Source organism: Salvelinus fontinalis, chromosome 23 (assembly GCF_029448725.1).
Source record: "Salvelinus fontinalis isolate EN_2023a chromosome 23, ASM2944872v1, whole genome shotgun sequence".
In the NCBI taxonomy this organism is placed as follows: domain Eukaryota; kingdom Metazoa; phylum Chordata; class Actinopteri; order Salmoniformes; family Salmonidae; genus Salvelinus; species Salvelinus fontinalis.
In genome coordinates, this window is record NC_074687.1 from 33,196,670 (window position 1) to 33,220,317 (window position 23,648).

Here is a 23,648-nt window from a genome sequence, read left to right on the forward strand (position 1 = left end):
ATCTTAGTGAATACCATTGGTGTTTAATATGAGGGTTTCAGCATAAAATATCCATATATATAGTACACATTTATATGTATGTGCTGTCAATGTTTTGGAGTCAAACTGTTGGCAGTTGTGAAAAAAGTCAATAGTTGGAAGAGTTGCAGAGTAATAGAAAATAATGCCATTGTTGACTAAATGCTTTCGTCATTAATTACTAGTAGGCTACTGTCTCTTGAACCATATGGTCCATCTACTAGAAACTCATGGACATATATACAAAATGAATACTACATTTTAAAGTTATTCAAGTATAACTTACCAAGTTCTCATAACTGCCATATATTTGCTGTTAATTACCAAAATGACTGATACCAGTAAATTTGAAAATGTACAGATAATTTTGCAACCCTAGCTATGTCATCACTAATTTGTAAACGATAAATATGGATACATTACTAGCTCAAACACTTAAACTCCTAGAGTCGATTTGTCCACGCCCCGCGGAAATCTAATACACATATTAAACAATCCCCATTAAAATCTGGCAGTTTAAGCTAGAGATATCCATTTTTTTTTTTGCATTGGATGCTTCTCAATCCACTGCATCGGTCGATGACGCACTTCCGCATCTGCAGTGAAAGGTGACAGAGCTAGAGCGTTCGTCAGACCATGAGACATCCTGAAAATCGTTCTCACATAATCGAACGGTTTGGCCTAGATACCATTATGACCCCTCCCTGGAAAGATGACTCACAAACACGATGGTTACAAACTAAAATGTATCGGAGCCCATGTATCTACATACAAATGGAATCGTCTTGAAAAGGGAAAGATGCACTCCCCTAAGTCATGTATCAAGGCAGAATTTAGTCATGGGCACACATGACTCCCATGCTCCTCCAGATGGTAGCAGAGAGCTGTGTAAAAACAACGGCTTTGTCTTGAGTTCTGCGACATACAGCCTAGTAGCTTACCAACGTGTTTCTCCACTTCAGTCCTCGAGTACTCTTTAACTCTACTAGAAACTAAGAGGTAATATACAGTATATCTCAAATGATTCTCTCAGATGGAGCTGTAGTCCTGAGGCTGTAGTACCTTATGGCCGGGAGAACGGGACAGGTGGCCCCCTCTAATCTGGGTGTGGCCCGCTCCCTCCCTCCATCTCATATGCATACATCATTTTACACAGGGCGATAAGCATCCCATAGGAACCATCAAAGGCACTTCAAGAAGAATTAAGCAAGAACACATTGAAAAAAAAAAGAAAAAAAGAAAACTTTCAAATGGCAGTCTCACCTGGCCCCAGCATTGGTCAGCAGTGTGGGTTTGAGCAGGTCCCATGACTCATGTCTCTCAGGACGTCCAGTCAGAGACAGGGACGAGTTGCTGCCCATACGCCCACTACGCACCTTCAGCCTGGGACAGACGAGCAGTGGACATTTGGAGAGATCTACACCACACCAACACTCAGCCTAACATTCAACATTCCGTTTGTATAGGCTATTTGAGATTTTCAATGCGAGTCACAGTTTCAGTTTGGTGAGTCACACTGTACACACAAGCTGCATCGATTCTTGTTGTTGTGCACATTGTTTGCTTTGAAGTGTTAGGTTTGAGCTCTTTCAGACTAACACGGAACCCAAACTGGCATCGCGCGTGCGCCATCGTGCATAAATGTATTTTGTCCCCCTACACCAAACGTGATCACGACACGCAGGTTAAAATAACAAAACAAACTCTGAACCAATTACATTAAATTTGGGAACAGGTCGAAAAGCATTAAACATTTATGGCAATTTAGCTCGTTAGCTTGCACTTGCTAGCTAATTTGTTCTATTTAGCTAGCTTGCTGTTGCTAGCTAATTTGTCCTTGGATATAAACATTGAGTTATTATTTTACCTGAAATGCACAAGGTCCTCTACTCCGACAATTAATCCACACATAAAACGGTCAACCGAATCGTTTCTAGTCATCTCTCCTCCTTCCAGGCCTTTTCATCTTTGAACTTATATGGGGATTGGCATCTAAATTTTCATAGTATTACTACACCGACTGGCAACACAGTTCGTCTTTCAATCACCCACGTGGGTATAACCAATGAGGAGATGGCACGTGGGTACCTACTTCTATAAACTAATGAGGAGATTGAAGAGGCAGGCGTTGCAGCGCGATCTGCGTTAGAAATAGAAAGGAGTTCTATTGTAGCCCTTGGCAACGCAGACGCTCGCGAGCAGTGTGGGTGCAATAATTGAATAACAGATTTCTAAATTTATTTTGCAGCGCTCGCTATGCGAGCAGTGTGGTCAGCCTGTAATCTTCAGCTCTATACAAAATCACTTTAGAATAGCTGCTGGAAGAACCACTACTGTCTATCAACCACAAGAGTCCCGCCCCACAGATAAGTGGTCATCCCCTGGGAATGAGCTGTTGATTCAGGGATTATTGTCATAACAGAATTATGCTAAGAGTCCTCATTAATATTCTAGCCACTAATGGACTTGAGCAGCAGGGAGGTTCTGATTGGCTGAGACTGGCTGTGGAGTGTTGGGGTAGCTCAGGGATATCCCATTTACATTTTAGCCATTTAGCAGACTCTCTTATCCAGAGTGACGAGGGTAAAGTGCTTTGCTCAAGGGCACAGATTCTCCCCCTAGCCGGCTCTGGAATTAAAACCAGTGACCTTTCATATTGGCCCAAAGTTCTTAACTGCTAGGCTACCTGCCACCCATCATTCCAAGATGGGGGTTTCCTTTCTCATCAAATAATGTACAATAAAGTCTGGTCGTCCAATGCTCTTAATGCATGAGGTGGAGTGAAACACTGCACATTTCTGTGTGAAGGGTAGAGACAAGGAACACAACCATACTGTCTTTCTGTGACCTCACTCACCTGGCTGATGCTTCCTGTAGGTTGGTGTTCTTGTCCCCGATCACAACGTGCTCCTCCAGTGATCCCTATAACATACAGAACATCAGTACATCGAGGAGAGGGCTAGAAGAATCAATATAAAATTGCAGCAGTATCCAAAATCCAAGGGTTTACAGTACTTATACAACACATCTTCATTTACATCTAAGAATCCAAAGCATCCCTATGCAATTTCGATGCTGACCCAAGATCATTTCTGAGTGTCCACAGACGGAGTGCTAGAGTCCAGTAAAGTACCTTGAGGGCAGCCTCTGCCTGAGCTTTAAGGATGTTGCTCTTCAGGTCCTCTGGGGGGCGCAGTGGAGCGAGCCCAGGGCTGCTGCCCACACTGTTCAGACACTTCTCTGTGAGCTTCACCACGTCCTCCTGTGGTTGGGGGGGGGGGGATCACATGCACACAAAACACGCAGACAAACACACGGAAGGACAATGGAAAGGTTGTAGTTATGTCGGCAGGTAGCCTAGTGGTTAGAGCGTTGGGCCGGTAACCGAAAGGTTGCTAGATCAAATCCCCGAGCTGACAAGGCAGTTAACCCACTGTTCCTAGGCCGTCATTGTAAATAAGAATTTGTTCTTAACTGACTTGCCTAGTTAAATAAAAGGTTCAATAAATAAAAGGTATCCTTTGCCTTCCACCTCCCTCTGGATAAATAAACATAGTAACCTTACAGACAAGAGGTCTGAGAGGAGGCGGGAAGTTGAGCTTCACATCTTGTCTGACCTTCCACATTGGTGCGGCAACTATTTCAGAAAATAGTTATTTGCGACCCTGAGTCGAAAATGAGTACCTAAAACTAGCCATACCTTCCTAATATACACACACGAGGAAGTGTCACGCTTTAGTAAACATCTTTAAAATCACCAATAGCTTTGTTATGAGCAGTCAGATACACTGTGCCCCCCTTGCCATACAATGGCTCGCCACCCCAGCCCATACCCAGCCCCACTCACACCCTGCTGGGGTGCTCCCTGTCTGCCATTGTGTCTATACATTAGCCTGTCATAGTGACCTACTGTTTGCATCAGCATATGGAACCCATTAGGGTCCCAGAGAAACTCAAACTAGTGGCAAACCCCCTGCCCTTACCTACGAAATCAAATATCACACATATGCTTTTGTTTTGACAAACTGTCCCACTCCCACCAGAGACTGTCCATGTAGCTCTCGGCTCCCGTTCCCATACGTTACAATGCAGCGCTGCTCGCGAGAGTGACATTAAGCAGGCTTTGTCCCCTTTAGAGTGTGGTGTGTGTTCCCGTTGATGTGTGTGCATGAGTCCAAGAGTGTATGTACCCAGTATGCATGTCTCTGTCTTTGAGCACAGAGGGCATGCAGAATATATCCGCCTTTCCATTTGCTCTTTTCCTCTTCCACACCCAGCTCAGTGCACTGACCTGGTTGTTCATGTTGAGATTGACGTTAGCTCTGGAAGGGACAGGGAGTGGGGCACTGTCCAGTTCCAGCTGCTTCAGCCGCGCTGCCGCCTCTGTGGGAGAAACACAAACAGTCATTACTCACAGCACACATACCAACACCAATCCTTGTGGAGCACACAGAGAAAATCTAACTATCGAAAACATTTCATAGTCCCGTTCGTAACTTTCAATAACACTGACATTTTTAAACAGCATTTTTTGGTGTACTTATCCTCCCATTACAAAAGATGCCTTGGTAGGCAGGATATTTGTAAGGCAGTTCTCTTCTTTTTAACATTATACAACCTTACCGAACAACTTCATTTGCAAGGGGGAGTACTTTTTAATGGAGGTTTTTACTACTACGGTTACCTATAGTAAGCCTAGTATTTGCATGACTGTTGTCGGTGTGTGTGTGTAAGCTCACCAGCAAGAGAGACTGTGTCGTCTGCCGTGAGGCTGGAGGCGGAGGCTGCCATGCTTGGCCCCGCCTCCGCAGGCAGGCCTGCTGTCGCCATGGGAACAGGTGTCCGGATGACATCATCGACACACGTCTCCAGCAGATCAGCTACGAGGGGCAGTGACATGCTGCAGGGGGGAGAGGAGGACAGGACATGAGGATAGACAGACACACATTGATACACCAACATGTAGGGGACAGAGGTTTTTCCTGGCCATGTGACTGAGCAGGAAAAACTCAGGGCCTTAACATGAGAATGACTTACCTGAACACTCTGGAAGACAAAGACTGAAGAGTTTGTCATACTGACAGTGCATGGGGCTCAGCACCCTGGATCCTACTCAAGTAAACATGGATGAAAGAAATGCCCCCATATCCATAACTACGATTGTAACTCAGTTGCTTGATCAGCCCTCAAATTAGCGCAAGTAAGAATACACTGTATGGGAATTACAAAATAGCATGTTTCCTCCATCAAAGAGGGCCTGGAATTGTGACATGAAACTTTTGTTGCTAAACTCCGGCAGGGTATACTGTCGCTTACACTCGGCTGCAGCCGGAGGACAAAGACCCGATGAATGCTGAGAAGAATATTACCACACATACTGCCTTAAGACCTGTAGATCTGACACACCAGGCATCATGTTAGATGACATGGGCCTCATTCATACAAATCTCTCAGTTTGGGAGGGAAAGGGAGACGGGCATGAGAGGAGTGTTGGAGGGGTAGAGGGAGTATAGAGTGGGGGAGGTGTACTAGCTAGTGAGTCACATTCCATAAGTGACTGCAGTGAGATTACAGGCTGGAAGAGGCTTTGATACAACTGGTTTCAGTTTTCTTAGAGGAGCCACCTTCCCTCCCTCATGGTAAAGAACATGCTGCCTGCTGCTAATAATTAGCCCACAGGGATCAGCGTGACCATATTTCAGCTAAACAGCACTCACTGCCTCTAAAAAAAAAAAGAAAAAAGCATAAACATGTGTACACTGAAACCATAAACTGCCTACTCACAAGTGGAGTCAAGCTCTTAAAAAAAATGCTATTCATTATCAAAGGTCTCAATAAAGTACAATACAGAAACAATATTTGGTCACATGACAATGTAAACAGGAAGCTAATTTAAAATAAATCTTCATTGGTAGAGCTGAAAGTAGTGAAAGTACCAGTAGTGTCCAGTAGTACCAGAGTGAAAGTACCAGTAGTGTCAACATATAGAAATACTAGAGAACATTAAAATTAACCAGCTAGGAACTAACAATACACCGTTAGAAGTTTTTATTCCATCTATCTGTATTCATAATTTGTGCATTAATTCAACACAGAAAAAGCAAGATTTAAACAACATTAGAAACGTGTGCAGATCCAAAAAACGTACCAATATAGATAAAAATCACTCATAAAATGTGGGTTGAATCAAATATTTGGATGATTAAGACTAGACAAAGACAGCCATATGAAATATAACAGATAAAACCAACTGCTTGGGGCAGTGAAGGCCAAAAAGGCACATTTAATATCCCTGGATAATAAAGTCATTCTTCAGAGAGACGGATGTCTGTCTATAATGGAACAGAACAGTGGTCCAGTGGGTTCATGCTCTCTCCTCTTGTCAACAGGCTGGTTATTGTCAATCTTTCTTGCCAGCCCTGGACAGTTTCACTGGGGAGGGGTGTGATGCATTTCAGTTTCAGTGGTTGAGTGAGGAGGTGGTATACGGGGGAGTGAACAAATCCAGGTAGTGTGGCGGCACCTGAGCGCAGCGCCAGAGAGATCGGTCTGGTCTGCTTCTTGTTGAAGATTAGGCTAGGGTCCTAGTGAGACAGGTGGGTGAGACAGGGGAAAGGTTGTGATAAGGTCCAGTGGTGTCCGCCCACCCACCTCCAGGAGGAGAAGGAGAGGGTCAGCATTGGGTGGTGAGAGGGGGGAGCGGCCTGGACAGAAAGTTGAAGGAAAAGAGGGTGAGGAGGTATAGCACGGTTAACACAAGATGGGAGGAATGTAAAAGTCAAAAAGAGGAGTGTGGAATAGAGAGGGAGAGGAGAAATATAGCAGAACGTACAGAATAGGACTTAACCTGCCTTGCTGTATTAGGTGTTCAGTGACTATCCGCTGTGTGTGACTATTCTTTCTGCAAACTATGTGATGAAGTACAAGACAGAGGTCAACTGGATGTCCTGAAGCTAGCCTTCCTATACATGATAGTATTACGACAGCACTGAGAATGAGTTTGAGATTGGAAACAATGACACCATTGCTGTTGAAAAGACTCCATCAATTCAGAGGTTAATTTCAAAGACCCTACATCCTTCACAACCATGATATTGTGACATATCACTCCATTACGATCTCTAGGAGATATGATTCATCTCATTCTTTAGAGTGTGTGTTACCTACATAACTAGGTCAGTGGAATGGAAGCACTGCATATCAAATGACAGAAAACATCTCTACCAATGTGGACAGTTTTACAAACTCAATGTGAGTGGACAGCGTTTCTCATGCCACTTAACAAGCACTTCAGTCAACTCAAAAATGGGGAAATACTACATTCTTAATAGGCAGACATTAGGCTAACCTCTAGAGAAGCTACATAAATGCATGCCAGTGGTGCTATATTAACCATGCTTATGTTAGGGGTTTGAATTCGTAACATGTGTTCCCAGTACTTTTATAGAAGGTGGATGATGAGGTGTGTATAATTGAGCGGGAAACTGAGGTCAAAGAGGTGGTAACAGGAAAACAGATGGGGAGTCAGATGACAAAACACATCAAAACAGACACGTTGGACAGTTTGACATTAAATAAACTAAAACCAGGCTTAAGCAAACATGGAGCTACTGTAGCTAGCGAGCTACAAATGTGCTTGCTGTGTTGCATGCGGAAGCGTTTTCATGCATTGGTTAGGTTAGTGGAAGAGCCGGCAGATGCGTGAGTGGGCGGTGCAGGTGAATTGAGGGTGAGAGAAAAGGGTCAATTGAGGGTAGTACGCAGAATCAACCACCGGTTGGGGTGAGGGGGATTTAATCTAATTCATTGCAACTCCTATGCTTCTGTAAGACTCCATTTCTTAGGGCTTGAAAACTGAACACAGGCCCTTTCCTACATCTAATTACTTAGTTGTGAATCCTCAACAACATTATCTTGAATATCTTCCAGAGTAAAGCCAGGAGCGCTAAGCAGTCAGCAAAGAACCTAAGGAATGTGTCTAGCAGGTCTACTTAATTGCCAGTAAGTGAACAAACAAATTCTCAATATGAATCAGTACAAGAGATTATCAAAATTACAGGAAGAACCAAAACCCCCTGAAACAAATTCTGACCTCTGAAACCCTTATCATTAAACACATTAGTCATGATACTAGTCCCTAAAGACTGCGCTCCGGTCCTGGTCGATTCACATGATCAGCTGCGGTGTTACGTCAGAGCTCCAGTCAAATCGCTGCCTCATTCATTTGAATCCCCCCCCTTCCACTGTGCTATGGCCACAGCTGCTGTTAGGACACATTACATTAAAGGTATAGCATTACCAGTAAATCATTTCACTGACTGATCTAAAATCCTTCAATTCTACTACTTAGTCGCCATTAAAAGCATTTCTGAATCTCCTTACTGTACAATCCCCTTGAAAACCTTGCTTCAGTCAGAGGTATAATAGGCTACATATAGATACACTGAGTTTAGAAAACATTAAGAACACCTTCCTAATATTGAGTAGCACCCCCATTTTGCCCTCAGAACAGCCTCAATTCGTCAGAGCATGGACTCTACAAGGTGTGGAAAGCGTTCCACGGGACACTGGTCTATGCTGACTCCCACAGTTGTGTCATGTTTTATTTATTTAACTAGGCACGTCATCTGTGAAGAGACCAGAAAATAGCTTAACTGACTTGCACGGGAAACTGGGAATATGTTGAGCCTGAAAGCCGCGTTGCAGTTCTTGACAACCGGTGCGCCTGGCACTTCCTACCATAACTCGTTCAAATAGATTTAAATATTTTGTCTTGCCCAGGTCACCCTCTGAAAGGCACACACCATCCATGTCTCAATGCTTTAAAAAAAATCCTTCTTTAAGCCATGTCCTCCCCTTCATTTTACAGCCTTATTCTAAAATGGATTAATTTATAATTTCCTTTCAATTTACAAATACCCCATCAATGACAAAGTGAAAACAAGCTTAGAAATGTTTGCAAATTATTACAAATAAAAAAAAACATACCTTACTTACATAAGTATTCAGACCCTTTGCAATGAGACTGGAAATTTAGCTCAGGTGCATCCTGTTTCCATTGATCATCCTTCATATTGGAGTCCACCTGTGGTAAATTCAATTGATTGGACATGGAAAGGCACACCTGTCTATATTAAGTCCCACAGTTGACAATGCATGACAGAGCAAAAACAAAGCCATGAGGTAGAAGGAATTGTCTGTAGAGCTCAGCTTGTGTCGTGGCACAGATCTGGGGAAGGGTACCAAAACATTTCTGCAGCATTGAAGGTCCCCAAGAACACAGTGGCCTCCATCATTCTTAAATGGAAGAAGTTTGGAACCACCTAGACTCTTCCTAGAGCTGGCTGTCCGGCCAAACTGAGCAATCGGGAGAGAAGGGCCTTGGTCAGGGAGGTGACCAAGAACCCGATGGTCACTGACAGAGCTTCAGAGTTCCTCTGTGGAGATGGGAGAACCTTTCAGAAGGACAATCAATCAGGCATTTATGGTAGAGTTGCCAGACAGAAGCCACTCCTCAGTAAAAAAAGGCACATAACAGCCCGCTTGGAGTTTGCCAAAAGGCACCTAAAGACTCTCAGACCATGAGAAACAAGATTCTCTGGTCTGATGACACCAAGATTGAGCTCTTTGGCCTGAATGCCAAGTGTCACCACACGCATGGTGGTGGCAGCATCATGCTGTGGGGATGTTTTTCAGCGGCAGGGACTGGGAGACTACGGTAGTCAGGATCGAGGCAAAGATGAACGGAGCAAAGTACAGAGAGATCCTTAATGAAAACCTGCTCCAGAGTGCTCAGGACCTCAGACTAGGGTGAAGGTTCACATTCCAACAGGATAACAACCTTAAGCACAAAGCCAAGACAATGATTGTAGTGGCTTTCGGGACAAGTCTCTGAATGTCCTTGAGTGGCCCAGCCAGAGCCCAAACTAGAACCTGATCGAACATCTGTGGAGAGACCTGAAATAGCTGTGCAGTAACACTCCCAATCCAACCTGACAGAGCTTGAGAGGATCTGCAGAGAGTAATGGGAGAAACTCCTCAAATAGAGGTGTGACAAGCTTGTAGCGTCATACCCAAGAAGACTCAATGCTGTAATTGCTGCCAAAGGTGCTTCAACAAAGTACTGAGTAAAGGGTCTGAACACTTATGTAAATGTGATTATGGGGTATTGTGTGTAGATTGATGACGGGGGAAAAATGCACTCAGTTTTTAAAATAAGGCTGTAACATAAAATGTGGAAAAAGTCAAGGGGTCTGAATACTTTCATAAGGCACTGTAGGCTACATGCATGTACACAGAACTGACGTTAGGCCTGCTAGAATTAGCCTAGATCACAGGAGGATTTCAGTTTCTACCACCTGACCTGATCGCCTCAGTGCCTTGGAAGTGATTCTGAAGAGATCTCCTGGCCTTCAGTAAACTTTCTTAAATTCTAATCGCCTGTTGACAATGAGCGCTTCACGCTTGTTTGGTCGGAGTCATGAAATATGCACAAAGATTGAATTAAGATATTATAGGCCGGGGCTGACATTTTTATCTTTCCCCAGTCGTTGCTATATTCCAATCTTAGACTTGTTTCTATGGCAGAGGACAATACACCGGCAACAACTAGTCTAAAGTACTGCATCAACAAAGCAATGAAGTCTGTTTATCATTAACCTTCCTCATATGACTAGGGAGGCCGAGCAGCCGTACACAAGCCTAAGATCACCATGCACACTTCCAAGTGTAGGCTGGAATAGTGTAAAGCTCGCCGCCATTGGTCTCTGGAGCAGTGGAAACGCGTTCTCTGGAGTGATGAATCACGCTTCACCATCTGGCAGCCTGATGGATGTATCTGGAACGCCAACAGTGAGCCACACCTAACCTCCCAACATCAGTGCCGGACCTCACTAATACCTCGTGGCTGAATGGATGCAAGTCCCCGCAACACTGTTCCAACATCTAATGGAAAGCCTTCCCAGAAGAGCAGTGGTGCAAAGTACTTAAGTAAAAATACTTTAAAGGAATAACTTAAGTATTTTTTGGGTATCTGTACTTATTATATTTTTGACTGCATTCCTTAAGAAAAGTATTTTTACTCCATACATTTTCCTTGCCATCCAAAAGTACTAATAACACTTTGAATGCTTAGCAGGACAGGGAAATAGTCAAATTCAAACACAATCAACCGAACATCCCTGTTCATCCCTACTGCCTCTGATGTGGCGGACTCACTAAACACAACTCCACTTTAATGCCTATGATTTTGGAATTACATGGTTGAGCAGGTATCCACATATTTTTGGTCATGTAGTGCATCTCAGCCAGGTACTGAGACAATAACGGGGAGCAAAATGTAATTTCACTTACAAAGAGGGAGGAGGAGAAGTGTACAGTAGCATTAGTAGACCACAACAAGTGGTGGTCATGGAAAAAGGCCACCAGAGTATTGGCATAGCTGATGTCCACACTGATTGGGTTGGTATTGAAGAAAGGATCACAATGCAGAGAGAGCAACCATTACCATGGATGGAAGATTATTTGTTTACCGCAGGAGAGACAGTCACCAGTCCTGAATCATAGGACCCAGAAGGCCCAGAGAAATTGATTGGATGAAGCAAATCTACAGATAACTTGGAGGGTACATACCTTGCCCTAAGAAAAGGCCTGTTTGGTTTCAGTACATCATCATCATACTAGAACAAAAAGTAGAGCTTTAAAATGTTGATTTTACGTAAAAGATTACAGCTTCAAAGTCAACCAAATACAGGAAATACAGATATTTCAGGAAGTTAAAGCAGACCCCCTTCCATTGCACAGTAATCCTCTGGGGATAAAGTTTAGACGAGGAGAAGAGAGAGGGGGGTTGAGGAAAGGGATGAGGTATTTCTTAGAAGAGAGAGTTTGTTGTTGCCAAGCCAGCGGGGGCCACGGCCACCAGCAATGCAGCAGTAGCAGGACTACCACCACTAGCCATCTGCTCAGTGTCAGAGCAAACTGCCTAAATGCACACCATCCACATTCTAGTCACTCACTGTACCCCATATATATATATACACACACACACACACACACACACACACACACACACACACACACACACAAAACCACCCTACTTCCGGAGAGCTCCAGGATGTGCAAAATGCAGCCAGGGTCATGTTCATTAGGGCATGCAATGGAAAACTTTCCAAAACATTTTTAAAGTGAAAACAAAAATGTGTGTTTCTTATTGAACAAGTCCAGGTAGTCCCACTCCTGTTGCAGTCCAATTTCCTCCAATTGTTTCATAATGAACACGGCCCAGGTATCTGTGTGGTCACTAGCTGTCCCAGAGCAGAGCAGGCACTAGGCAGAGCAGGCACTAGGCATAGCCTTTATGTGCATCCCAAATGGCACCCTATTCCCTCTACTTTTGGGCATGCAGATAGCCTAGAGGTCAGAGCATTGGGCCAGTAACCGAAAGGTCGCTGGTTCGAATACCTGAACCGATCAGGTGAAAAACCTATTGATGTGCCCTTGAGCAAGGCACTTAACCCTAATTTGCTCCAGGGGCACCATACTACTATGGCTGACCCAGTAAAACAACATTTCATTGCACCTTTCCAGTGTATGAGACAAAAAAAAGGGCCCCGATGAAAAGTAGTGCACTATATAGGAATAGGGTGTGATTTGGGATGCAACCTCCTTGTCAACCACGCACTATCAAGTGACAGCAGGATGGACAGATTAGGCAGCTTAACGCTCTTATGGCATTAGAACAGCGAGTGGCTCACCTCTTCTCTGATTGGCCACCGCCAGGACTCCTGGGGAGGGTTTCGATATCCATGGGGCCGCTGGTGGAGACTGAGGGAGCAGGGCTGACCACAGGAAGAGACCAGGGGCTTCTGATGTGGAGGGGCTGGGGGAGAAACAAAGGGACAGGGGTTAGGACAATGGATCATGGGTGGGAGTCCAAAGGCCAATTCCCAAACACAGATTATGCATTGTTCTAGAATAAAAAGCATTTTCAATTGAAAATTCTCCATAGAAAGTACTACCTAGTCCAAGACCAGGCTTAATGTGTTTGGGAAACCAGCTCTTTGCCACTAGTCTCAGTCGGGTTCAAGAAACGCAACATACCTTAGTGTCTTTGTTGGGGTTCACTCCATTGTTGTGACTGGTAAAGAGAGGGGAGAGGTGGGAGACGAAAGAGAGCATTCACTAAAACAATCAATGGAAATATTTTTTTAACAGCGTAACCCTTTGACCTTTCAGCCTTAAGAGCTTATGTTGATATAACCATGAAGCATATCACATCACACTTTTCTTTCACTATAAGACATGGCTGCCATGTCAAGGCTGCTATAGAGGACCCATGTTTTTGGCATGCAATGTCGCAGAGCGCTATGCCTTTGATTAATCACTCGTCGCCATGACAATCAACGTGAAGTGAGCATTATCAATCACAGTCATGACAACATTGCTAACTACTATGTAATTGTCACATGATACAGTGCCTTTGGAAAGTATTCAGACCCCATGACTTTTTCCACAGTTAGGTTACAGCATTCTAAAATTTATTAAATTGTTCCCCCCCACCTCAATACCCCATAATGACAAAGCAAAAACAGGTTGCTAGACACTTTAGCTAATAAAAAAAAAAAAAAAAAAAAACACATTTACCTAAGTATTCAGACCCCTTACTCAGTACTTTGTTTATGCACCTTTGGCAGTGATTACAGCCTTGAGTCTTCTTGGGTATGACGCTACAAGCTTAGCACACCTGTATTTGGGGAGTTCCTCCAATTCTTCTGCAGATCCTCTTAAACTGTCAGGTTGGATGGGGAGGGTCTCTGCAGAGCTATTTTCAGGTATCTCCAGAGATGTTCGATCAGGTCAAGTTGGTGCTCAGGCTGGGATACTCAAGGACATTCAGAGACTTGTCCCGAAGCTACTCCTGCGTTGTCCTGGCTGTGTGTTTAGGGTCGTTGTCCTGCTGGAAGATGAACCTTCGCCCCAGTCTGAGGTCCCGAGCACTCTGGAGCAGGGTTTCATCAAGGATCTCTCTGTACTTTGCTCCGTTCATCTTGCCTCAATCTTGACTAGTCTGCCAGTCCCTGCCGCTGAAAAACATCCCCACAGCATGATGCTGCCACCACCATGCTTCACCGTAGGGATGGTGCCAGGTAAAAAAAAAAAAAAAATCAAATCAAATTTATTGGTCACAAATTTGGTTAGCAGATGTTAATGCGAGTGTAGCAAAATGCTTGTGCTTCTAGTTCCGACAGTGCAGTAATATCAAACAATTCCACAACAACTACACAAAAATCCAAAGGGATGGAATAAGAATATGTACATATAAATATAAGGATGAGCGATGACCGAGCGGCAATGGCAAGATGCAATAGATGGTATAAGATACAGTATACGCTTATGAGATGAGTAATGTAAGATAGTTTCCTCCAGACGTGATGCTTGGAATTCAGGCAAAAGACTTCAATCTTGGTGTCATCAGACCAGAGAATCTTGTTTCTTATGGTCAGAGTCCTTTAGGTGCCTTTTGGCATACTACAAGTAGGCTGTCATGTGCCTTTTACTGAGGAGTGGCTTCTGTCTGGCCACTCTACCATAAAGACCTGATTGATTGTCCTTCTGAAAGGTTCTCCCATCTCCACAGAGGAACACTGAAGCTCTGTCAGAATGACCATCGGGTTCCATGACCAAGGCCCTTCTCTCCCGATTGCTCAGTTTGGCCTGGCGGCCAGCTCTAGGAAGAGTCTTGGTGGATCCAAACTTCTTCCATTTAAGAATGATGGAGGTCACTTTTCTTGGGGCCCTTCCTTGCTGGTACACTTCCCCAGATTTGAGCCTTGACACAATCCTGTCTCGGGGCTCTACGGACAATTCCTTAGACCTCTTGGTTTTTGCTCTGACATGCACGGTCAACTATTGGACCTTATATAGACAGGTGTGTGCCTTTACAAATCATGTCCAGTCAATTAAATTTACCACAGGTGGACTCCAATCAAGTTGTAGAAACATTTCAAGTTCAAACAATGAAAACAGGATGCACCTGACCTCAAATTCGAGTCTCATATCAAAAGGGTCAGAATGCTTATATATATATATATATATATATATATTTTTTTTTTATAATGTGCAACATTTCGAAAAAAACTTTTTTTAGTTTGTCAGTATGGGGAATTGTGTGTAGATTGCTGAGGAATTGTTTTTATTTAATCCATATCAGAATAAGGTTGTAACAAAATGTGGTAAAGTCAAGGGGTCTGAATACTTTCCGAAGGCACTGTATAACCCTGATGCATGATAACATGACAAATGGTGAGAAGAGGATGTCAGGCTGATTGTGTTCTATAAATTAGGCCTACCCCTTCCCTCCATGACATATTCCCAATGCTTTTCTTTTGGGGGGGTATATAAACTTTCAATGCTGCATATAGATGGTGGCTTCTATGAATGTAATTGTCTGCATCATTTCCAATCCCATATATATATAAAAGCTGAAATAAATCATTCTCGCTACTACTATTATTTATATATACACTGCTCAAAAAAATAAAGGGAACACTTAAACAACACAATGTAACTCCAAGTCAAACACACTTCTGTGAAATCAAACTGTCCACTTAGGAAGCAACACTGATTGACAATAAATTCCACATGCTGTTGTGCAAATGGAATAGACAAAAGGTGGAAATTATAGGCAATTAGCAAGACACCCCCAATAAAGGAGTGATTCTGCAGGTGGTGACCACAGACCACTTCTCAGTTCCTATGCTTCCTGGCTGATGTTTTGGTCACTTTTGAATGCTGGCGGTGCTCTCACTCTAGTGGTAGCACGAGACGGAGTCTACAACCCACACAAGTGGCTCAGGTAGTGCAGCTCATCCAGGATGGCACATCAATGCGAGCTGTGGCATGAAGGTTTGCTGTGTCTGTCAGCGTAGTGTCCAGAGCATGGAGGCGCATTGATGTGCCATTCCTTTATTGGGGGTGTCTTGCTAATTGCCTATAATTTCAACCTTTTGTCTATTCCATTTGCACAACAGCATGTGAAATTTATTGTCAATCAGTGTTGCTTCCTAAGTGGACAGTTTGATTTCACAGAAGTGTGATTGACTTGGAGTTACATTGTGTTGTTTAAGTGTTCCCTTTATTTTTTTGAGCAGTGTATACTATATATATATATTTTCCCCTAACCCTACCACCCTTCCCTAATAGTAATAATTTGGGTGTTCCCGAGTAGCACAGCGATCTAAGGCAGTGCATCTCATTACAGACCCTGGTTTGATTCCAGGCTGTATCACAACTGGCCGTGATTGGGAGTCCCATAGGGCGTCGCACAATTGACCCAGCGTCGTCCGGGTTAGGCCATCTTTGTAAATAAGAATTTGTTCTTAACTGACTTGCCTATTTAAATAAAAGTTAAATGAATAAAATAATAGGAGTAAAACTAACAGACAAAAACACTTAGGCTTCTGCATATATACATTTCACTCCTAGTGCTTTACTGCTGTTGCTATGTAAAAAGGTAACTTCATGAAAGAGCACAGCAGCACACACATAAAGAAATCTTGGGAATAAAACAATGCACACTGATCACACACTGTACAGAGAGCAAGAACTTCTTGTGGCAGAAAGCTCTCGCAGTCCTCACTCTATACTATGTGTGGTTGTGATGATAACCAGTGCTCGCCTCCCCCAGCACACAGGAGAGATAAAGACTCCCAATGCAAGGCAAGTCTGGAGGAGGTTACACACCAGAGGGGTACAGACTGTGTGTGAAGAACTCTGATATAATTTGTGTGTGCGCGTCTCACTCTGTGTGTGTGTGTCATGTTTATCACACTGAGATGAGTCTTACAATGACGAGGAGAGATATTCATAACAAACAGCTAGAGGAAGAGATTACTCACTGATCAGTGCCAATTCCAAATATCCAGTTCTTGAAAAAATTAAAAAAGTACTTACTCTTGGGGCTTGTTGGCTCCTGGGAAATAATACGAGAAAGAACATCAAAATGAGTCAGGTATGATGTATACGGGTCTTTCTATAAATAACGGAGCTGATGTGTAACATTGGGATAAACGTTTCAAAAAAGTTTGTAACAAAATATAAAGGACTTTCATGCAGTTCCACATGTGTGGAAGAGGAATAAAAGTGAATACATGCAAAATGGCCCACACCTACACAACATAGACCTAGGAACACATCCTTTAAGCAGGGCTCATACAGATATTGGCAAGTCAAATTTCAGGGACTTTTTCAAGCACTTAAATTTTCATTTTCAAGGACCTCAATGTTATACAATTGCATAATTCATATACCTGTACATATAGGGCACGATATAGAAAATCCCCTCCCTACAAAAAGCATGCAAATTGTAAAAAAAAAATGAGGCCATTAACACTAAGAATAATGAATTGTTTTGGCCTTGCCATTTCATTGATAGTCATTATTACGTTCTAAAACAGCTGAAAATAATGTGGACATTGCCTGACTAAATAGATTGGATGCATGGCGATTTTCCCTGTAGACTGTGGTCAACGCAGGCACACATAATAAATCCATGAGTAGAGGTAAGCATTCATCTCACCGTCGCTGTTTTCAAAAAACAGGATTTGTATGGAAAGCCAAGTTGAAGCCAGCATTAAGTGTTATCGTCCTCATAATAACCGCAACCGAGTAGAGCAAAACCATTCAATAGAAGCGGCAGGAAACAAACAAGTGGCCACATCTCTCACAAAATATGATCAGAAATGAAATCACAGATAATTATTAGTGAGCAGGAGAAGTTATAAATTGGTTACAAAAATTACTTTTCAAGCACCAAATTGAGGAAATGACAGATTTTTAATTAAGGTAGACTTTTTCCAATAATTGAATTTCTGAGCTCCAAATTCAAGTAGGCTACTTCAAGCCCCTTGTTTAAAATTGCAGGTGTAACATGGAAAACTTGTATTTGTTATTGTATTACCAGGTCATATTGTGAATAAGCACACTAGGCGATGTCATTTGTCGTCATTATATCCACAATAATTAATAGGAAACACATTCGGTGTTGCGCAATAGTCTATCTAACAAGACTCTGCTGTATATCAAGCAGAGAACAGATGATCAACATCAATTCTCTAGGGATCCAGGCACAACTGTCTTCACCTGCATAACGAATGAGATACCGAATGAACATTCCTCACTAAAATCAGCGCTATCACAAAATCAGTTCGTCATTTGACTGTCATTCAGAAAAATTGCTGGACACCAAATGCGCATCCAATAAGTATTATGCATAATTATTGAAGACCAAGTTAATGCCAGTATCTAGGTTAAGTATCAAGGTAAGGCGACTCTTTCAGTTAGAAGCATTCGATTTTGAAATCGCAAACATAATTTTGGATTTGTGAGCCAATGAAAACAGTTTCCACCCCAAAACACAAGGAGACACAAAATGTAGTTACACTGCATTTCTGAGATCTCCACACAAACCCCCCCCCCCCCCAAAAAAGACTGTCCAACAGCTAAATTCAGGATTCTTACTGGGTCAATGTCTAAATTAACTGATTACTGGTTAATATAAGATTTAACTTACACTGCCATAAATGCAAGGACAGAAAAGTAATGTTTTATGTCATACAAATCCGTCAAGACACCAACCATGACGAAAGGGTTGAACAGGCTTTAAATCCACTCTTGAATTGTATTGAATATAGTTATGAGCCCATCTTATATATTCATGGGATGACGTTAAGAAGTATTGGCTGATTATTATAAATGACTTATCAACCATTGTAACAAGTTGTCCAGTGTAGGAAATCCTCACTAGATTATAGAAAGACCCATAAGCAGTATATTATACTGTGTGTGTGTACTGTATAAAACGTGTATCCACCCACCCCGGTTCATCATGGTCCTCCTGGAGTAGCGTCGGCTGGGCCTCCTCTCAAACGATGCAGACCTCCTGGCTTTGTTGCCCTTGGTGGTCTGGTACTCAGTCTTCCCACTGGGGACAACAGGGTCATATTCATTAGTGCACACCATAGCAAGATGGTTTGCAAAGGGAAAAGGTAAACAAACATTTATTATTGGACAAGTTCAGGTAGTCCCCTCCCCATTTCATTCGGTTTCGTTCCTAGTGAATACAACCCAGAACAATACACAGGAAGGAGGGGGAATGAGAGCGAACCCAACCAACCCACCAGAAGGCAGGGGACAGTCAGGTAGTGAGTGCCCAGAGTAAACTGAAAACAGGCAGAGATAGGGAGGTTAGGCCTCCCTTGCAATCAGACCACCAGGACTGATTCAGATAACGACTGGAACTTCTGTTGGGGCTCAGGATCCACAAAGGGAATAACATACAGAAAATCCTTAGCTAGATCCAGCTGAAGAGAAAGCATGAATTCAAAACATGTAATTGTAATAGTTGTAATGAGGAAAAAGAGGGTTATTGGAGTCAAGTTTAGTTTGTGGAAGAAACTTCAGATAGAGGCAGAAAAGACTACATGAAAACAGCAAGCGAAAAGATTCCTTAAATCGATGGGCACGGTTTACGTTGAGTCCAGAGTTTTGACTGGTCGGGCCACATGGTCAGGATGGAAACACACCATATGGAATATAGCCACGTTGTAGAGTTGAGCAGACAGAGAATCAGTGTTGTTGTACTGCTGGGGTACACCAGAGAAAAAATAAACACAGAGGGTGCACCAGAGCAGTGTGCTGTTACTTGTCCCCTCCCTCATACCCCCAGGGTGGCATTCAGTTCTCAACTCCTCGACAAGGTGTTGTGACACGGGACTGACCCCGGCTGAACTCTGTAACCATCCAACTAGAAACACCCCACCTTGAAATAACAAGGCCCCAGAGAGAGCCTGCAGCTGCTGCTTTAGCAGTGCGTAGTTTACACTGCAGCAAGACAAGCTATTATTACACAACGGACCAAGGTGAATGTTGGAAGTTTAGCGAGTTTCATTAGGCCCAGTCAGCTTAATGAGAGCATATGGTGGGTTGAGTCCTATTAAAATTATAATCTGAGGATTTGTCTTTTGTGCAAATTGTAGGAATTTTAATAAGCTGATGAAATATGCATTATAAAAATTGTGTGGAGACTTGTGCAGTGTGGACTGTACGCTAAGTAGTTAGAAGTACGCTAAGCAGAGCGCACACATGCTGTTCAGTAGCTACCTGTAGCGGAAGCGTGATCCCATGCGTATGAACCCGGAGCGTGCTGAGCCCTTCTGGACCGGGCCGCGGAGCCGGAAGAAAGCATGGTGTTCCACAGCACACTTCCACAGGTGCTTACAGGCCTTGGGGTGGTCCATACGGAACACAAACGTGTGCTCCTGCTCTTTACCCTGAGACGCAGACAGGAACATAGCATGAGCAAAACTTTACTGTGTCACAGCAACAGGAGACAGAGGAAACACACTGACGGGAAGCACTGGTAGGACACATGTTATAACTAGAGCCTAAAGGTTATTCCTGAAGAAAATAACAGAGCCCAAAACAGCATATGGTGGACGGGAAAAATGAGCCTGGTTGTAGACATGTTTTAACTGATTGGTTATGGTTCCAGACAAGCTGATTGTGCAATAAGAACTGGTTTGTACAGTAGGTCTCCTCTTTCCCTCCGATGTGGATGAACTTGACAATATACAACAACCCTATTCCCTGTGTTTCCCTCATTTGAGTCAGCGCATGGCCATGCAGAGAAAAGGTTGCTTGCCCTGCAGTTCCCAATAACTTCCTCATTAACGCAATTTTCCATCATGCCTCGACGAGGCAAATTAAATTCCTTCTCGTGTCCTAATCAGTTATGCCAGAGTAGCAACTTTCTCAGCAGTGCTCTGTCCTGCTGCTAACCAGCCCTATTCAGTGCTCTGTCCTGCTGCTAACCAGCCCTATTCAGTGCTCTGTCCTGCTGCTAACCAGCCCTATTCAGTGCTCTGTCCTGCTGCTAACCAGCCCTATTCAGTGCTCTGTCCTGCTGCTAACCAGCCCTATTCAGTGCTCTGTCCTGCTGCTAACCAGCCCTATTCAGTGCTCTGCTAATAGTGCCTCATTAATTCAAACACAGGAACAGGGTCACAAAGAGAATACATTCACAGGGCGGATTAAGACGTCAAAACAAAGACCTCGGGAGATGAGAACCAGAATACCTTTGAGAGCGAGAATGTGCAGTCCAGTGTTGGACACACACACACACCAGAGATTAGTGGTCCCAAAGTAAAGACCCGGGCCACATTCCGATGGTGCAACACATTCCAAGTGGTCAGCTGTCAGATTGGCTGAGCAGCAGTCCCAATCAACTGCTAGTGATGATTTTAATTAGTCTACTGTCCCCCATTACAACACTGTCTAGCCTTTCCTCTTCTCTACCTGAGGGCATCACATCTACATACTGTACATGTAGTAGCACTACAGCATATTACGAGTCACATCCATCTGTGTATTGCAGGATTCCTTTGACTACCGCTTCAAATAAACCTCATTCAGTTCTTTCCCAAAACATTTGGGTTTGAGGCATAGCGTATAACTGCACCCACAAAACAAATTACTTTAGATGTCTGAAAACATCTTGACAAGGTGAAGTATCTTTGACCATAGAGTGAACTCCCACTTCCAGGTGTTCAGCAGTGTGTAGTTGACAGACAAAGACAACCAGTGCCAAAGCCTCGTTAGCCTGTCTAGTGACGGCCCAGCAAGGCGGGGGGGGGGGGGGGTTTTCCACATTAACAGCCCGGTCTAAAGGAGTGCTAGGAGCTGCTGTAAAGGCTGTGGATGCCAGAGATGCCTGAGGGAAAGAGCTGATGCTTTAATGGACTCTCCCTGGAGATGAGCCCGGCCAGGCAGCCTCGGAGAGAGACAGGACATGTCCTTCTAGGAGGTGTGTGGAAATCCACACATTCATTCCCACACACAGAAACCTCCCTCACACAAAATAGGCCACAACAAACCTACCAAAGAAATGCCTCTGCTTCAGAACTGACCTGGGCTATACTAATCTCCATACACACCCCCTCACAGATACGCAAACATCCTAGTCCAATGAACACATATTGATTCCTGGGTATAGGCAGGCAGCCAGCTGATTGCAAATGTCTACACTACATGGCTTCTTGAGCTGCTGCCCGTCTCCCTCCTTATTTTATTTATTTTTTATTTCACCTTTATTTAACCAGATAAGCTAGTTGAGAACAAGTTCTCATTTACAACTGTGCAATGGCCAAGAAAAAGCAAAGCAGTGCGACACAAACAACAAGAGTTACACATGGAATAAACAAATATAAAGTCAATAAACACAATAGAAAATGTCCACATACAGTGTATGCAAATGAGGTAGGATAAGGGAGTTAAGGCAATAAATAGGCCATAGTGGTGAAATAATTACAATATAGCAACTAAACACTAGAGTGATTGATGTGCAGAAGATGAATGTGCAAGTAGAGATACTGGGGTGCAAAGGAGCAAAATAAATAACATAACAGTATAGGGATGAGGTAGTTGGATGGGCTATTTTGTGATAGACTGCATCCAATTTGTTGAGTAGAGTGTTGGAGGCTATTTTGTAAATGACATCGCCAAAGTCAAGGATCAGTAGGATAGTCAGTTTTATGAGAGTATGTTTGGCAGCATAAGTGAAGGATGCTTTGTTGCTAAATAGGAAGCCAATTCTAGATTTAACTTTGGATTGGAGATGTTTAATCTGAGTCTGGAAGGAGAGTTTACAGTCTAGCCAGACACCTAGGTATTTGTTGTTTTCCACATATTCTAAGTCAGAACCGTCCAGAGTAGTGATGCTGGACGGGCAGGCAGGTGTGTGCAGCGATCGGTTGAAGATCGGTCTTCCTGCCCGTCTCCCCTTCCCCCCCGCCCGTCTCCACCCTGCAGCACATTGTTATATAAGCAGCTTTGTAGAGCTCTGCTCCAGCGGTATACTGTAGTAAGGCGGTTTTCAATTTCAGTTCAATACAAAGCCGTTTCATTGGACTGGAACAAAGTAACTGCCTTTACTGATATTATGTGGTCAGAACAGAAACAGGGTCAGAGAGTATAGGCTACAAATTTCAAATACTACGACCACAACATAAAGAGAGTATGACTCAACTCTCAGTCAAAGACATACTTTTCAGTCTAAGTAACAAGTGACATTAGGACCATTCATGAAGAGACTGGAAAACTGCAGGGCTCTCTGCAATGACAGGAGCTTTACAGAAAAGTACTTCGGATTGTATTGAAAAGTAGACATGGACATTGTGGACATTTCAACACCAGCTACTATAATTTACTAAGGCAGTACACAACAGTACAGCATGATGGAAGAGAAAGAGTAATGCAGCATGATAAACAGAACAGGATGTGAGCATGGATACTTCAGATTCAGACCCAGGTGGAACCAACTATCCCCAGCTACACCAGGGCCCACAGAGTGTGAGGATAAGTGTATGGGAAGACTGCCCAGTAGAAAAGAGTAGGGGGTAAGAGCAGGGATCATGGCTGCCCCCACTGTGTGTGTGTGTCTCAGAGGGTTGGTTCATTACCTCCTCGGTCTCCTGAGCCTCTTCTCCGTCATCCTCCACCACCACCAGGGTCAGTGTGCTCTTCTTAAAGTCTAGACGGGTGATCTTGGGCCTGGGACACACACAGAAAAGCAC

At 43.5% G+C, this 23,648-nt stretch overlaps 1 protein-coding gene across 1 annotated transcript in view; it reads right to left on the reverse strand.

Annotated features, from left to right (window-relative positions):
• LOC129821166 (band 4.1-like protein 5) overlaps positions 1-23,648 on the reverse strand; it is a 41,189-nt gene that overhangs the window by 4,869 nt on the left and 12,672 nt on the right. Inside the window, exons 11-21 of the mRNA XM_055878510.1 lie at positions 23,535-23,625; positions 20,179-20,348; positions 18,894-19,000; positions 16,972-16,990; positions 13,120-13,156; positions 12,774-12,898; positions 4,758-4,918; positions 4,310-4,401; positions 3,152-3,280; positions 2,876-2,940; positions 1,282-1,401 (exon numbers count right to left, since the gene is read on the reverse strand). Of these exons, the coding sequence (XP_055734485.1) occupies positions 1,282-1,401; positions 2,876-2,940; positions 3,152-3,280; positions 4,310-4,401; positions 4,758-4,918; positions 12,774-12,898; positions 13,120-13,156; positions 16,972-16,990; positions 18,894-19,000; positions 20,179-20,348; positions 23,535-23,625 (1,116 nt within the window). The remainder of the gene's footprint in view (positions 1-1,281; positions 1,402-2,875; positions 2,941-3,151; positions 3,281-4,309; positions 4,402-4,757; positions 4,919-12,773; positions 12,899-13,119; positions 13,157-16,971; positions 16,991-18,893; positions 19,001-20,178; positions 20,349-23,534; positions 23,626-23,648) is intronic.